The 13,825-nt window shown below is 37.1% G+C and overlaps 1 protein-coding gene across 1 annotated transcript in view; it reads left to right on the top strand.

Annotated features, from left to right (window-relative positions):
* LOC149806423 (terminal uridylyltransferase 7-like) overlaps positions 1–13,825 on the top strand; it is a 129,052-nt gene that overhangs the window by 10,939 nt on the left and 104,288 nt on the right. The window contains exons 2-4 of the mRNA XM_089953079.1: positions 2,066–2,240; positions 7,580–8,204; positions 12,116–12,186. Coding sequence (XP_089809205.1) covers positions 2,082–2,240; positions 7,580–8,204; positions 12,116–12,186 — 855 coding nt within the window. The 5' untranslated portion in view covers positions 2,066–2,081. The remainder of the gene's footprint in view (positions 1–2,065; positions 2,241–7,579; positions 8,205–12,115; positions 12,187–13,825) is intronic.

The following is a 13,825-nucleotide window of genomic DNA, read 5'->3' as shown; positions in this document are numbered from 1 at the left end:
CAAGTATTTTAAAACTTGCAATGAGCACTAGAGGATCTTGCTTCAAATTTTCAACAGGTTTGAAAATGTAATTTAAAATGAGCACAACTGTAAGATTCTATTTATAGCATGACACTAAATGCTGATTTTTTTTATATACTGTAGAATACTGGTACAGTAGTTGTTGTTGTTGTTGTTGTTGTGGGGTTTAACGCCATTTTTCAGCACGATAGGCTATACATGGCGGCCAGTATTAATGGTGGAGGAAGAACCCGGAAAACCCCGGAAAGAACCACCGACCCACGAGAAGCTACTGGCAGGCTTTCTCACATGCCCACATTGGCTGGTACAGTAGTAGAATGAATTTGAAATGTGTTCAGATGCTATGGTTATTATTCCTTTCCTTGCATATGATATAATGTTACACATAGGAAAATTATGATATTTATTTATTAACATATACAGTCCAATAGTCATCATGTTTGTATTGTATAAATTTGAAAAAGTAGAATAAATGCAGGCAGTTAAGCCCACCAAAAAAATAACATAGGGTGTGATAAGTACTAAAAAAAAATCTTCACCTATAGGTACATGTAAGAGTAGATATCTGGGATCCTAAAAGTCTTGACCCTACAGTGGAGCACAGGCTGAACATGCAGAACCTTACATTCTGATAGAGACTATTGTCATACATAGACTAGACTGTTGGGGGCCCCGAGTGGCCGAGTGGTCTAAAGCGCTCTTCATTACGGATCACTGCCATCTCACCTCTGTCTGCGGCGGTTCGAGTCTAAGATTCAGCCAATGTGGGCATGTGAGAAAGCTTGCCAGTAGCTTCTCGTGGGTCGGTGGTTCTTTCCGGGGTTTTCAGGGTTCTTTCTCCACCATTAATACTGGCCGCCATGTATAGCCTATCGTGCTGAAAAATGGCGTTAAACCCCACAACAACAACAACTAGAGTGTTGATACACTGTGTTTTAAGAAATGCAGAACCTTACATTCTGGCAGAGACTATTGTCATACATAGACTAGAGTGTTGATACACTGTGTTTTAAGAACATGCAGAACCTTACATTCTGATAGAGACTATTGTCATACATAGACTAGAGTGTTGATACACTGTGTTTTAAAAACATGCAGAACCATACATTCTGATATAGACTATTGTCATACATAGACTAGTGTTGATACACTGTGTTTTAAGAACATGCAGAACCTTACATTCTGATAGAGACTATTGTCATACATGGACTAGAGTGTTGATACACTGTGTTTTAAGAACATGCAGAACCTTACATTCTGATAGAGACTATTGTCATACATAGACTAGAGTGTTGATACACTGTGTTTTAAGAACATGCAGAACCTTACATTCTGATAGAGACTATTGTCATACATAGACTAGAGTGTTGATACACTGTGTTTTAAGAACATGCAGAACCTTACATTCTGATAGAGACTATTGTCATACATAGACTAGAGTGTTGATACACTGTGTTTTAAGAACATGCAGAACCTTACATTCTGATAGAGACTATTGTCATACATAGACTAGAGTGTTGATACACTGTGTTTTAAGAACATGCAGAACCTTACATTCTGATAGAGACTATTGTCATACATAGACTAGAGTGTTGATACACTGTGTTTTAAGAACATGCAGAACCTTACATTCTGGTAGAGACTATTGTCATACATGGACTAGAGTGTTGATACACTGTGTTTTAAGAACATGCAGAACCTTACATTCTGGTAGAGACTATTGTCATAGATGGACTAGAGTGTTGATACACTGTGTTTTAAGAACATGCAGAACCTTACATTCTGATAGAGACTGTTGTCATACATAGACTAGAGTGTTGATACACTGTGTTTTAAGAACATGCAGAACCTTACATTCTGATAGAGACTATTGTCATACATGGACTAGAGTGTTGATACACTGTGTTTTAAGAACATGCAGAACCTTACATTCTAATAGAGACTATTGTCATACATAGACCAGAGTGTTGATACTCTGTTTTAAGAACTGCAGATGCGATTCAGGCAACAGGCAACACAAATTATTCCTCCCAATTTTTTTCAGATTTTAAAACAGAAGAATGGCTGATTGTACAGCACAGATTGAGGCAGAATTAAAGCAGCTTTTGAAATTACCAAGTACCAATACTACTGTTGCTTCTACTGCAAGTACTTCTGTTACTGCACATGGTTATAAGGATTGGGGAACAGAAGCAGATGAACAAGAATGGAAGACTGAGGTTTGTAAATGCTAGAAGTTTTACAGATTTATTTTGTCAACTTTTTTATTTTATTATGATTACTTTATCACACGGGAATGGCAAGTCATGTATAGTAGGCAGGAATTGTCCTGGGCTTCGCCAGTCTTGCAAATTGCAATTTTTTTCCTCTTGGCAACAAAATATACCATCTGTCATGTTTTTTTCCTTTTTGGTCCTTCATTTGTACATACAATAATGGATTTGAAGTGGAGACATTCAAGGGGGCCACGAAAGGAAGCCCCGACAGAGGTCTCAGAAACGCTTAATCACGCATATTTGGACGCCAGTATTTTATCTTGGATGCTGAAAATCATTTAGGTGGGGGTCCTCCGTATACATGTTATAGATGGGCGGCAAAATTTAAAGACTTGCCTGTCCTGCTTCAGCCACCTGCTTAGTGGGAAAATGTGTTGATTAATTAGCTGTACTGATATTTGCAATGACATAATTTAATGGCTGAAAGACCCATTGATGTACACGTTGCCATTATAAGAGTACGTCAAAAGAACATGATACAATAGCTGGGCGGCAGGTTCAAAGGCTTTGACTGGTGGCTGGGTTTGACAATGTATTGTGATTGAATTCAGGAGCAGAAAAACCCAGAGATGTACATGTGGTCATTTATAAGAGTACATCAGATAAACAAATTTGTATTTTATTATTGTGTTAATTTCTGAGCATAGGGGAATAAGCAGTGCACATGACCTCGGAATTATGTTCTTTTTGATGTACTCTAATATAGGCAGCATATATGTACACCTATTACATGCATATGATGGACTCCCGCCTCAGTGATATTCTGCGTCCCAGATCAAAAATTGGCATCCAAATGCGCGTAATAAAGCGTTTCCGAGATCTCTGAGTAATGATTGATTTTGTAATATTATGGCTGTATTGCTTGTTGTCAGTAAAGTAATAACCGTGCCATCTTTTTCAATTTTCATTGCCTATTACATTAATAAGCTTAAAAAAATATTCACCACTTCTTTCTGGTGACATTTTAAAAAAAAATTGGCAACAAAATATTGAGGTTGGTGATTTTGTTGGCGACAAGTTTTTAAAAGCCAGGACCATCCATGAGTAGGTATCACTTTTCCTGTGGTGATGGCAGAAGCAGGATGTATAGCTTTCCCTCATTATTATAGTCCAAAACGTTACTATAATAAAGTACATTATAACAAGAGAGTGGTGTGTCACTTTGGGATAAAGTTTTTTTATTTAATTTTAGCCAATAAGCTGCATACAATTTATAGGTTTGCTAAAATGCAATTTTTGTTGAGTCCACATTGGCATAGGCTCAAAATTTCTATTATTTTGGAGTCGTTAATCATGTCTAACAGTTCATGCATTGACCACATCATATATTAAGGTCATTGTGATAATTTCTCTGTCAAACACAATACCTGATCCCATTACATTAGGATAAACTGCTCCACTGGCCTCGTGGTTAGAGCGTCTGCCTCAGATGCGGGAGGTGGTGGGTTCGAGTCATACCAAAGACTTACAAAAATGGTACTAACAGCTGACTCGCTTGGCACTCAGCATTAAGAGGTTAGTGTAGGACTGGTCGGCCTGGTGTCAGAATAATGTGACTGGGTGGGACATCATGCTACATGTCTGCGGCATGATGCCTCAGTGCTATACATCACTATAAACTGACACACTGCAGACACCATGGCGATATGACTGAATTTTTTTTAAAAAGCTATGTTAAAAATCCAAATCACACACACACACACACACTCTTACAGTAGGATAACTTCACTCATTTGCATTTGAGGATGGATAACCAGTGAGAGAATACTGATTTTATTGCTTCTAAACATTTTTGTAAACAATATGGAACACATTAATGCTGCATCTTTTTCCCAATGCATTAAAAGTATATCTCATACATTTGAGAAAGAATAAAAGTTTCTTACAGTCTTCTCAACCCATTACAATGCCAATTTACTACAGGACCTGTGATGGTCAACCCATTACAATGCCAATTTACTACAGGACCTGTGATGGTCAACCCATTACAATGCCAATTTACTATAGGACCTGTGATGGTCAACCCATTACAATGCCAATTTACTACAGGACCTGTGATGGTCAGATTTATTAGAAGAAGGCTGTTCATAACAATATCTTGGAAGTGAAAGTCATAGAACATGGAAATAGGGTTCTGATAGTGAGGGATGATTCATTTGTGGTGAAGTGCCTCTTCAAAAGGCGAGCAATCACCAGACCTTTGCCTTACAGTAGGGGAATACTTTAATGGGTACTCCTAATATCAGGTAATATTCATGTCCTCTGTGCATTCTTGGTCAGCTGTTTTTCCTGGCCAACTCGTTATCAAGAAAGGACAACTGGCAATTATTTCATACAGAGCCGTCTGTCCAATGCTGGCGTTTCTATTTCATTTTTCCCCATCCTCAGGGCCATACCTACTCTTTTTATCAGCTGCGATTTATCGTAGGCATATACCCATCCTCAATCAGTTTTGATTTTGTAGATAATTAAGAAATGAGAGGCACAGACTGCAATAGCTCTGATGAATCATGAACTTCTTTCTCTTGAAGATAAGAAGTTAGCCCATCTGACAAACAAGGGATGCTATTTCATGATCTATACACATTCACAGAAGGGATGATTTTGACCACAACAAGGTCATTTATCTTTATTCCCCAATGGAATCTCACTGACATGGCCAGGCTCTTCTGATAAATGATATTGGTATATTTTATAATGTTCTCCATGGTTATTCCAAATACATAATTATTGAAGAGCTTGGAAAATTCATTTATTGGAGCCACTTGTTTGGTCATATTGAAATCAGCTCAATATTTTAATCAAGTTACTTGCTTAAATTTCATGATGCTGTGAAGTCTGAAGTGTAGCCACTATTTGAGATTGTTATAGTGAAATACATTGTACATCTTATCAAGCAGATTTGGATTAAATTCTTGGATCCTAATATTGACTGGGCCAGATTTTGTTAAGTGTTTCAGAATATGGACTTAGCAGTGCAACATCTACAATCATGATTTCTGGTACTAGATGGTAGTCATTGTGTTCTTCATGTAGCTCAGCAGAATACATGATTTCTGGTACTAGACAGTAGTCATTGTGTTCTTCATGTAACTCAACAGGATACGTGATTTCTGGTACTAGACAGTAGTCATTGTGTTCTTCATGTAGCTCAGCAGGATACATGATTTCTGGTACTAGATGGTAGTCATTGTGTTCTTCATGTAGCTCAGCAGAATACGTGATTTCTGGTCCTAGACAGTAGCCATTGTGTTCTTCATGTAGCTCAGCAGGATACTTGATTTCTGGTACTAGATGGTAGTCATTGTGTTCTTCATGTAACTCAACAGGATACATGATTTCTGGTACTAGACAGTAGTCATTGTGTTCTTCATGTAGCTCAGCAGGATACGTGATTTCTGGTACTAGATGGTAGTCATTGTGTTCTTCATGTAACTCAACAGGATACATGATTTCTGGTACTAGACAGTAGTCATTGTGTTCTTCATGTAGCTCAGCAGGATACATGATTTCTAGTACTAGATAGTAGTCATTGTGTTCTTCATGTAACTCAGCAGGATACATGATTTCTGGTCCTAGACAGTAGTTGTTGTGCTCTTCATGTAGCTCAGCAGGATACATGATTTCTGGTACTAGATGGTAGTCATTGTGTTCTTCATGTAACTCAGCAGGATACATAATTTCTGGTACTAGACGGTAGTCATTGTGTTATTCATGTAGCTCAGCAGGATACATGATTTCTGGTACTAGACAGTAGTCATTGTGTTCTTCATGTAGCTCAGCAGGATACATGATTTCTGGTCCTAGACAGTAGTCATTTTGTTTTTCATGTAACTCAGCAGGAGATCCACCTTGAGCACATAGTCTCATTCATCACTAGTCTGTAAAATTCTCTGTAGGCATCCAAGAAAAATCACCACACGACTCTTCTGTAATAGAGACCAACCATAAAGATTATTCCTATCAAGATATGTATTATATTTTGATTCTTGCGTTTTGTCATAGCTAGGTATATATATATATATATATATATATATATATATATATATATATATATATATATATATATATATATATATATATATATTGAATGTGGCATACCATATTGTGATGACACAAATTCCATCTCTGATTCCTTTTTCAGTAAAATTATACATGGCACTATCATTGATCAATTTTAGCTGAATTTTTGTTAGCTTGAGCACTGTGTCCCATGACAGCCATTGGCAAGAACACGACCAAGCAGGGACATTCCATGATAGCCCTTGGCAAAAATAATACCAGGCAAGTGCATTCCATGACAGCCCTTGGCAAGAATAATACCAAGCAAGCGCATTCCATGATATCCCTCAGCTGGAATGATACCAAACAAGGATATTCCGTGATAGCCCTTGGCAAGAATAATACCAAGCAAGGGCATTTGATGATAGCCCTTGGCTGGAATGATACCAAACAGGCGCATTCCATGATAGCCCTTGACAAGAATAATACCAGGCAAGCGCATTCCATGATAGCCCTTGTCTGGAATGATACCAAACGGACATTCCACAATAGCCCTTGGCAAGAATGATACCAAACGGACATTCCACAATAGCCCTTGGCAAGAATAATACCAGGCAAGCACATTCCATGATAGCCCTCGGCTGGAATGATACCAAGCAGGGTAATTCCACGATAGCCCTTGGCAAGAATAATACCAAGCAGGGTCATTCCATGATAGCCCTTGGCTGGAATGATACCAAACAGGCGCATTCCATGGTAGCCTTCGGCTGGAGTGATACCAAGCAAGCGCATTCCATGATAGCCCTTGGCTGGAATGATACCAAGCAAGGGAATTCTGAGATAGTCCTCCACCATAATAATTTCTAGCAAAATCTAAGCCCTACATCGACTTACAGAGATCACAAAAGTTTTCAGACATGTCAGCAGGGAGCAGCCTATCAGATTTCAATAACAAATCCTGATATTGGCCAAGATTCTTTATGAAAATTTACTGTTAACATTGATCACATGTTTGTAGTCTTCTTCATTAATATCACTGATGTCTAGATTCCTGTGGATCTTTTTTTTTTTTTGTTGTTGCTGGCAGCATGGTGTCATCACATTTTTTCCACAATACCTTGCACATGTTGCAGTGATGTGCATGGACCCTGTCACAAGTTATCAGGGCAGAGGTATATAATAATTATGCATGCAACTATTATAACAAGATGTACAGTCATTGCACAGTAAAAATAGATAAAACTAAAATTCAAGTAATCTTCCATAATTTTGAATTTCAGACTTCAAATAAGGATGAAGTGAAAGAGAGAAAGCAAGAAGTCAGTAGTGCTGATAGTCCAACTAAATCTTCAGACACCAGCCAGAAACAGTATCATGGTGGTCCAGAACAGCCTAATGTAACTGCACAAACACACCTGAGCGGTGCAAATAAGCTAGATGTAACATTGATTCCTCTCAGTAGTCCAGAACATCCAAATGTTACCCTACAGACTCATCATACTGGTCCACAACAGTCCAATGTAATGGTTACCCTAAATACTCATCAGACTGGTTCACAGCAGCCAAGTGTAGTACCACAGATAAAGCATGCATTATTTCAGAGCTTAGAAATTGGGACTGAAGCATCAAATAAAAAGAAGAAGAAAAAGAAATCAAAAGGAATGAAAAAGGAGAACCAATCTTTGACAGGTGAAGACAACCAGTCAGGATCTGTAAGAAGTGGAACTTGTCCAATTCAACCAGAGACCTTGAGGCCAGGAGACAAGTCCCAGGCCTCACAGAATAAGGTTTCTAAACCAGACAGTGAGTTTAAAGATTCTCAACACTTAGGATGTGGATCCACAGCAAAAGAGCTGCAGAATTTGTTGAACAAGGATAAGAAATTACAGTTATCAAAGCAGAAGTGTGAGTAGAAATTATCATTGAATTGTGTTTGCTTCACTGCTTATTTGTCACTGTTTGACATTATTAAAAATTAAATGGTCATGGTTGGGTATTTATCAAATGGAAATTGTACCTAAACACTCAAAGCAGAAAATAAAATCAGAGAGAATTTATGTTTACTTTTAAAGTGATTAGGTAACAATTTACACTCTATAAATACCCAGCCATGATTATATAATCCATGTAAAGCCAGTTTTTCTTTCAATCATTAACGCACCAGATTTCCTGATGAAATTATCGTCTGTCAACAATTCGTTGTTTTTTAGTATTGACGTCAAACATAAATGGATAAAATGAAATTTTAGTATATTTCAAGAAATTAAAAAGTAATAACCATGTTTTGTAAGTTTCTTGCTTATCTGACATTGTAGCATAATGTATGCAGAGATCTCGCAGGGATGGTCCTGGCTTTTAAAAAGCTGTCGCCAAAAAAATCGCCAACCTCAATATTTTGTTGCCAATTTTCAAAAAGTGTCGCCAGAACAAGTAGTGTACATTTTTCCAAGTGTTAATTTAGTCTATTAATGTAACAGGCAATGAAAATTACAAAAGATGGGTTAGTTAATACTTTAATTACAACAAGCATTAACAAAATGTTACAAAGTGTTACATGAAGATCCGTCGAGATTTTAGGGCTGCCCACTTGTTGAATGCAGTTTCAAAGTCTAATTTTACACAACATTTGTACATGCTGATTCTCATTAAATTCTCGAGAGATGAGGTGCAGAGTTTCTTTCTAATGTCAGTTTTTATGAGGTTCATCTTACTGAATCCACGTTCACAGTCTACAGTGCTGACAGGCACCAGTAGTCTCAGCAGCCCCCCCCCCCCATCTATGGCTAGCTTCACAAAGCTTGTAGTGAATTGCTTCCTAAATCCAAAGAATGATCACTGAATATTGTATACATTTTCACGACAAGCAAAATAGGATCTCCATTCCCACGAATGAAACTTACACGAGTCAACACCTGGCAATCAATATTGGACCATATATATAAGCATAAATTAACACCCAATTTAGGGATTCTTTCACTCCTATATTTTGAGAAATAAATAATTATTATTAATTATGCAAAACTGTTGTTTTTTTTTTGTGTTTTTTTTTTTGCTATTTCTTGTTGCGGATTTTAAGTCTCTGCAGCTGTAACACGGATTGATGGCAAAAGGAAAAGATCAATGAGTAAAATGCTGCACTGGCAACAGATATAATTGTGATTGAGATTTTTTTCCATTTGCTTTGTATTTATACACAGTAGTCGGTACTTCAGAGGTTATCAGTTTTCTGTGATGGTTCAGCAAAACTATTGGTATATGTAAAAAAAAAAACCAGAAGGATTAGCCATTCAATTAATTGTATCTGTTCTATTCGCGTCTTCAGAAGTCGGTCAGTTGTAGGTATAGTTTGGTAGCATGATTGACTGTATCACAGCATACAGTACTCAGCCCAGATGTCCGCATAAGCAGATTATGATGTAACAGTGCACTGTAAAGATGGGGTTGTCAGTACAAACAAAGGATCGTTTGTGTAACAGATTGATTCCAATGCATTGCTTAGTCAAGTTTGTAGCTTCCTTTCGTTCTCCCTTTTAATTTATGCAGTCCAAATCCATGATTGTATGTACAAATTAAATAACCAAAAAGTCTGTCGCCAAAAAAATCGCCAGATGAGATATTTTTGTCACCAATAAGGAAAAAAAAAATCGCAATTTGTGACATTGGCAAAGCCCAGGACGATCCCTGTCTCGGAAACGCTTAATTACGCGTATTTTGACGCCAATTTTTGATCTGGGACGCAGAAAATCACTTTGGCGGGAGTCCTCCGTATGCATGTAATAGGTGTGCGGCAAAATTCAAAGACTTGCCAGTCCTGCTTCAGCCACCTGCTTTGTGGGAAAATGTGTTGATGAATTAGCTGTGCTGATATTTACAATGACAGAATTCAGTGACTGAAAGACCCCTTGATGTACATACATGTTGCCATTATAAGAGTACATAAAAAGAACATGATGCAATAGCTGGGTGGCTTGTTCAAAGGCTTTGACTGGCGACCGGGTGAGGAAATTTAGTTATATTTACAGTGATTGAATTCAGAGGCAGAAAGACCCAGCGATGCCCATGTGGTCATTTATAAAAGTACATCAAAAAAAAAACAATAGCTTTCGTTATTGTGTTCATTTCCGAATGTATCGGAATAAGTAGTGCACATGACCTCAGAATCAAGACAAGTTGAGACTTTGACAAAATGCCATTCGTAAATTTGGATAAGTATTTTGGGGTTAAACGGCAAACTTACGAAGATTCTAAAGAGATTCAGAAGAGTGCTAAAGCAGCTAGAATTGATAGTTCAGATAGGACAGTAGCTAAGTGTAAGAAAGTGTGTGATGCCTAGCTTAGTGTTTGGAATATGTCCTTACTTGGATTGACAAATTCAGTATTACTCTGATGGACGAACAATAGCTATTTAAGAGGTATATTGACTGACCATACTTTTTTTTAAAATGCCCCTCACATTAGCCCGGTTAGTTCTATTGTTGTAGCAAAATGTATTCATTGAGACATCAGTAGCTAGGCCTAGTTTTGATATCAATTTTACGTTGACAAACTCTTGCCCACTCACAAGCATATGTTTTGATAGCCGATTGACCATTAACCCTTTTCCGAGTAAGGTAGCAACTATCAATTTCCTGCATGATATCCTTTGATGATAAAACACGTGTCTTAAGATTAGAATCGGTGATCTGGATATATATATATTAACTGCCTCTTGTACACTATTTCGTCATAAAATTAGTTTGAAACTGTAAGTGAACCAGTAGGCCTAACGGGAAATAATGGAGGACTTTGCTAAGTCTGGGATGTACCAGTTTATTAGATTGTCTGTTTTCATAAATCATCAGGCAAATATTTTCAGTAAAAATATACAAATCATTGAAAGCAAAGCCAAGGTATTATTTTATTAAAGATTTAATTTTAAAATGCAAATTATGTAGGTCAGAAACATATGAACAATGCTGTGTTGTGGAATTCGCGAGATGCGCTTTAAGGTCTAAGCTGTTTTTTAACTTGACACGTATTTGCAAAAAAACGGGGAAGAAACAGCCAATCAGATACTATTTAACCATAGCCTAAAATTGCTACAAGGATGAAGATAAATAAATGAACCATAAATTTGCACGAAATCCTCTCCATCTAAAAATAGTTGCAGTCACATTTGTGTTGATTCTGTAGGAAAGAAGGGACTGCAACTTTTGATGGTGGGACTCCTGTTTTTACCAAAATGGGAGTCAAGGACTCCTAGTTTTAAAATCCTAGCGAGACCTCTGGTATGACCCTATCTCCTATGTTCATTGTATGAGGTTCATTCATTATTGAGCTTCTGTATGACCATTCAACCTGTTGTGACCCAAGGATGCTGATCAGCTCTTTAAATTGCCTAGCTGTATTAACTCTCTGATTTTTCTAATTACTTTTCCAAAAACAAAACTATTTTAGAATTAAGTAATCTGGCATTAACATTGGAAATAAAGCATGAAGAACATTACAGCTGTTATTAATAATGTTAAAAAAAACACACAGGCAATTTCCATTCCATAATAATGTGTGAATTTCTCATGCATAACAAGTACCCTATATATTCACTTATAAGTTGAGTCCAATTGCTGACTGCATTGACCCAGGGTCTGTGAAGTTTGTTAGGAGTAACCAGTAAAACAACCAACATAGATGCTGATTTGCAGGCACATTATGCTATGGCAGATCAGGATCTTTTTTGTTTTCAGTTGACTTGACTTATAAGTGAGTATATTCAGTAATCAAGTCAGTTAAGTATAAATAAATATGATGAATTATTATTTTGTGATTTCTAATTGCAGATCTTGATAGTGAAGTTGAAAACAGTACTCTTATAACTCTTCAAAAAGATCGAATATATCCATTGAAGAAGGTAATGTAATCTGGCTTTATGTTTTAATTTTTTTGTATGTTACAGAAATGGGCAATTTTATGAGTGAAATGAAAACAGTATAATCAGAATACAGAATGAATACAAATGGAATGTAAAATGAACATGATAATCCAAAATCAGTCAGTATTCTGAAATTTTTTCACCCCTTACAAGCCATCACATAGCTCTTCTTGAAACAGACATAAGAAACAGTCTGTGATGTAATGACATCATCACCAGTGGTTGTATTTATACAATTTTTATTTTAATGAAATGGAAGTTAGAAAAAAAATTTGCTTACGAATGTGATACAAGTCTATTTGTTTCTTCTTGGAATGCATTGCCCAATCATAATACCTTAGGAAAACTACCAGTACCTCGCAAATCCAGCCCTCCCAGATACTACTTTTAGCTTAAGGGAGTGCTCTCCCCTTGCATATAAGACTTGGCAGCAAGGTGTAAGGAGGGGCCCTGAGAGGTCTAAAGTGGTCACTGTTCAGGATTACTGCCATCTTGCTTCTATCAGCCTGGGCTCGAGTCTCAGGCTCTGCTAACTTGGGTATGTGAAAAAGCCTGCCTGTAGCTTCTTATGGGTTAGTGGTTTTCATAGCGTCATTAAATGAAACTGGTGCATAGAGGGAGATAACACCTTTTTCTATCTCTCAAAAATTGGGTCAAGACAATTTATCTGCTCAGAATATCTCATCCTGGATCAAGTGGTTTATTTGATCAGTATGCAGGGAAGTAACCCCAGTTCAGTGAACATTTTTTATGCATTTCGTCTTATGAGATTAGGGCAGTTGCCACCAGCCTAGCATTCAGACGGATCTGTTCTCTAACATCATTATTCAGGCTGTTGGATGGAGATCAGAGTCCATATTTTCTAGCTTTTATCTCTGAGATTTTTCATCCCAAAGGGCCCAATTCGATCTGGTAGGACCTATATACATAGCTTAATAGGTCACATTTACAGGTCGATAGACAGCTTCTTAAGATGTGGCTTCATGACTTATGCTGGATTTGTGTGGGGACAGTTTTTTCCCATTTGAAGCTGTGTCCCAACAGATGGAGTATTCTCAAGTCATGTTATTTAGAATGTGTTTCTGTCACCATCAATGAAAAATCAGATTTATATGGCCACACTAACTTGTAGAACATGAGTTCACTCTTGCATGTGACAAAGAACTCTATTCATTTTGGTTTCTCTTAATATTAGTTTAGTGAAATTGATAATGAAGAGAGTGTAGTTGTTAAAAAATTTGCAGAAGGGTGTGTATTATATCAGGTCATTCATATCACTAGAACTGTCCAGTGTCTTTCAGTTTGGTCAGTTGCCCATATCATCTGCCGCCTACAACAGCGCTTGTTACTAGTATTACTAGTGTATCATTGCCATTTTGCAGATCCAGCCTGTGATTTTATTGCTAATTGTATAATACCTGTAGAAGCCTGAACTGTTTCATACAGAAGCTTTAAATGCAGATGAAGAGTCTACATTTATGATTTATTTACCCAACCATTTTGATCTTAGCAAAGCATTGAGATTGGAAGTTTTTTTTCATTTTGAAATGGGTTCAACAAACTATTTTCCAAATAGTTTGTTGATTAAGCTTAAAAATGCTTAACATGATTTCTTCAT

This window comes from Sinohyriopsis cumingii, chromosome 1 (genome assembly GCF_028554795.1).
Source record: "Sinohyriopsis cumingii isolate HCF-2022 chromosome 1, ASM2855479v2, whole genome shotgun sequence".
NCBI lineage: Eukaryota > Metazoa > Mollusca > Bivalvia > Unionida > Unionidae > Sinohyriopsis > Sinohyriopsis cumingii.
Note: the sequence above shows the minus strand (reverse complement) of the source record. Positions and strands in the feature narration are given on the sequence as shown.